The sequence below is a fragment of the Polyodon spathula genome, chromosome 13 (assembly GCF_017654505.1).
Source record: "Polyodon spathula isolate WHYD16114869_AA chromosome 13, ASM1765450v1, whole genome shotgun sequence".
NCBI classification, from domain to species: Eukaryota; Metazoa; Chordata; class Actinopteri; order Acipenseriformes; family Polyodontidae; genus Polyodon; species Polyodon spathula.
Genome location: NC_054546.1, coordinates 15401224 through 15405652, shown reverse-complemented (window position 1 = coordinate 15405652; position 4429 = coordinate 15401224). Strand labels below are relative to the sequence as shown.

Below are 4429 nucleotides of genomic sequence, written 5' to 3'. Positions count from 1 at the left end.
ATTAAACCAACATTTAAAATGAAGTTTAAAAACTGCCAACAAATCTGCGTTTAAATGTAAAAAAATCCTCAGAGCACTTAAAAAATAATTAAAACGTAGATCAAATTAAGCCCGCCCCAGGCATTAGAACTAACACTTAAGCCGAAGAACTGAGTGCAAACTGCAGAAATATTTGCTACAAAGAACCCTAGATGCTTCCTATTGTGTTTGGAAATTAACACCTTTTCAGAGTTAAATCTAAGGATTGTCTGGTTCAACGGGAGGTGGTATTAGAATGCGTTTATAACAAATGGTAAGGATTTTGGGCAGCGTCGCTCCAGTGGGCGGAGCAAGTGGAATGGCACAATCTACAATTAAAGATGAACTTTGTGTGAACTAATTTATCTGACCAAGGTAACAGGAGGGCCGAGACCTGCAAACGGGTATAAAAGGAGGAATAAACCTTGGGGTCTAACACACTAGCCGAGAGCACATACTTTGAGTATCTTTCTTTTTGCAAAGGGGGGTGAGAAGGCATTATTGTCTTGCAGCAGTCGCTTACGCCTATTTAAAAAATGGTTTGGTACACACTGTTTGCAACTTTTCTTTGTACGCTTGTGCTTCCAGTTTTGCTGTTTCTAGCTGCTGTTAAGCTATGGGAAATGTATATCGTGAGTGGACGGGACCCTAAATGCCAGAGTCCCCTTCCGCCAGGTACTATGGGGTTACCATTCCTTGGCGAGACTCTCCAAATGGTCTTACAGGTAAAGGCATCTCATTTTTTTAAAATTGATTTAATAAAATGTGAAATGTTAAAGTGAAATGCACAAATTATCTGCAAAGGCTACCTATAGGAATGTCTGAGTGTCATTTTAAAGAAGTACACTTGCGCCACAAAATTGAATAGATTACGCGTACTGTGTTGCTTTCAGGCAGTTCTGTGTTGATAACAGAAACGTTATGGGTGTTTTTTGTTGTTTTAACTGCTACGATGTTAACTAGTAGTTAGTTGGGGATCATATATATATATATATATATATATATTTTTTTTTTTTTTTTTTTTTTTTTTTCCCAGAGACGAAAATTTTTACAGATGAAACGCCAGAAATACGGTTTCATCTACAAAACCCATCTCTTCGGTAATCCCACTGTGCGGGTTATGGGAGCTGAAAATGTCAGGCAGATTTTAATGGGGGAACATAAACTTGTTGCTGTTCAGTGGCCAGCCTCTGTAAGGACCATTTTGGGCTCCGGTTCTCTCTCCAATCTACACGACTCCCAGCACAAAAACAGGAAAAAGGTAAACGGAACAAGCTTCTTCATCGACTTTATTATATGAATTATTCAAACCTGCGGTAAATGCTGTAACATTGGCGATGCATCATCCTGACAAATGCAAATGTATTTTCTCTTAACCCAGTGCGTAAAACACACGTTAGCTGTGATTATTTATTTATTTATTTTTACTTCCAAGTAGAAAATCCTCTGTTCATACACAGGGTATTGAAAGAGGAGAACTTTGAAATCCAATCATTGCTCCATTGTTTCACTCAGATAAATTAACAGTTTTTGCTATTTTTTTCTGTAGGTAATAATGAAGGCATTCTCCACGGATTCCTTTCAACATTACATCCCAGTGATCGAGGAAGAAGTGAGAAGCGCGGTTTCAGAGTGGCAGGAGAACTGCTCCTGCGTTCTGGTCTACCCCGAGGTGAAGCGACTGATGTTCCGCATCGCTATGAGGATCCTCCTCGGCTTTGAGCCAGAACAGATCAAGAGAGACGAGCATGAGTTGGTGGATGCGTTTGAGGAAATGATTAGGAACCTATTCTCTCTTCCTATTGACGTCCCTTTCAGCGGCTTATACAGAGTAATTCATTTTGATCAATAAAACGGTTGCTGCTGTACAGTGAATGCATTTTGAGTGGTGTCGGCTGCTAGCCTGCACTCTTTTAAGATGTTAAAAAGCAAGGCTGTGATGTAAACATTGTACCAATATTTAATCTCACAGGGTCTGAAGGCTCGCAATTTTATCCATTCAAAAATCGAAGAAAACATCCGAGCAAAGATTTCCAAGCGTCACGAAGAAAGCCAATACAAAGATGCGCTTCAGCTGTTGATTGAGAACTGTGAGAAAAACGGAGAGCCGCTCAGCATGCAGGTAAACGCGAGACCACTTTCTCTAAAACGAGTTCGCAGTTTCTCTTAGCCGCAATTATCTGTGCAAGCAGATCCGGTCATTACTAACAAGGACCTTTATTAACATTGTAACGTTGTCTTTTAACAGGAGCTGAAGGAGTCTGCAACTGAATTGCTTTTTGGAGGTCACGAAACTACAGCCAGCGCTGCCACATCTCTGGTGATGTTCCTTGGTCTGCACCAGGAGGTGGTTGAAAATGTGAGAAAAGAGCTTCACGCAAAGGTAACGTTAGAATAGTATTCATGTACAGGGTATCACTATTGCTCTAGTGTGTACTGAAATAGTAATATAAATGTGTTCTGGTTAAAACCTACAGTATACATTAAAACAATATTTCATCCTTTTTTTCCAGGGAATTTTGGGGAGCAACTCTCAAGATAAACAAATGGACATTGAAATGCTGGGACAGCTTAAGTACACGGGATGTGTCATCAAAGAGACTCTGCGGCTAAGCCCCCCTGTCCCAGGAGCTTTCCGGGTGGCTCTTAAGACTTTCACGTTAAACGTAAGTTGAAACTTTAAAAGTAATTTTGCTTGTGTGTTCATTGTTACCAAAAAACCCCCAAAAACCCACACATCCATAGCTTGCATTTTATGTCGTAGCATGTCAGAATAAACACAGCTTTGCAAGTATTCAAATTGCTGGCGGTCTATAGTGAAAAATAGTTTTACAAAAAAAAAAAAAGTTTCTAACTGAAGAGAGAATCACAGACCTTTTAACATAAGGGTTTGGTTTCCAGACAGGTACATGAGCTGGCTGATTCAACTTGGACACCTTCAAGGGTCATTTTGTGCTTTCTTTATTTGGCATCGAAGAAGCTAATGCATGCCACACTATATAGCGTAAAGAAATAAGCTTCTTGTCAATTAGCTTCACTTACAGCTTTATTATTTGCTCACTAGACAGTGTTTTAGGTCACAAGACCTAGAACATGTTATAATATTCTCAAGAAACCCAGGCCATATTAAACAGCCGTCAATGTACTAAGCTCCTGTCTGAACGACTAGAAAGATTTATTCAAGATACACACTAAAAAAAAAAAAAAAAAAAAAAGGTCCACAGGGTCACTCGCAACAGCAGTCAATAACCTCTGACAATTTGCAGGCAATTTCATGCTTGTCATTTAATAATTTAGCATTTGGTCTTAAACAGGGAGCCAACATCCCTTCACACTTCTGTAAAGCGACTGTCTGCTCTGTTTTTTTACATTTGATGTACACTGTTAAAGCTTAATTCCTTAAGTGAACACTACAACCAACTGACTTGTGCAGCAACACTAAACAATAAACCTGTAAAGAGCTGAATCATAATTGAAAATCTCTAACTTGTGTGTGTGTGTTTTTGTTGTTTTTGTCAACAGGGCTATCAAATCCCCAAAGGATGGAATGTCATTTACAGTATTTGTGACACGCATGACGTAGCTGATATTTTCCCTGACAAAGAGGAGTTTAACCCGGAGCGCTTCATGACCGGCTCTCCAGAAGATTCTTCCCGGTTTAAGTACATCCCATTCGGCGGGGGCTCCAGGAGCTGTGTGGGCAAGGAGTTTGCCAAGATCCTCCTCAAGATATTCTTAGTGGAGCTAACAAAGAAATGTAGCTGGACACTCCTGAACGGACCCCCGACAATGAAAACAGGCCCAACCATTTATCCAGTGGACAATCTCCCCACCAAATTCAGCAGTTTTATTGATAATTTTAACTAAATCTGCATAAAAACTAATGCAAAAAATGTTAACTATTATGGTAGAAATGAAATTGTAAATAGTGCCGCCTTAAATAATTTTAGACAAAACTGATATGTTATCTTGAATATTTTATATTTAACTTGTATATTTGTAATACAATATATCTATATATAGATATATATATATATATAAGCCCTTTTATTATTTTTGTAAAAAAAAAATTACATGTGCACAACCTCTGTACTATTCCTTTAAGCACTATAAATGTGGATCCTTGTGATTCATAGATGCATTTCTTTATAAATTAACTATTCTATTTAAGCTGAGACAAATATACATTAGAAATGTACTGTCTTTTTTTGTATTCTACTACAACTTATTTAAGCTATACAAGTTGTTTGTCTGGAAATTAATGAAATAAATATTTTTGAACATAAATACAAAGTTCATATGTTCATACTGCAATCACACATTATGTGGTGCATTTGATACTACTGTTCTGCATGAGATACTGTAGTAAGCACTCCCCACAGAAATAGCCATTCAAATTTGGGCACCTGGG

At 38.3% G+C, this 4429-nt stretch overlaps 1 protein-coding gene across 1 annotated transcript; it reads left to right on the top strand.

Annotated features, from left to right (window-relative positions):
• The first annotated feature begins 270 nt into the window (after positions 1–270).
• Positions 271–4042, top strand: LOC121325435 (cytochrome P450 26A1-like). Its single transcript, XM_041267903.1, has 7 exons — positions 271–743; positions 1055–1279; positions 1568–1849; positions 1991–2140; positions 2267–2401; positions 2532–2684; positions 3541–4042. The coding sequence occupies exons 1-7, from the start codon at positions 555–557 to the stop codon at positions 3883–3885; spliced, it is 1479 nt and encodes a 492-aa protein (XP_041123837.1). The 5' UTR covers positions 271–554; the 3' UTR covers positions 3886–4042.
• Positions 4043–4429: the final 387 nt, after the last annotated feature.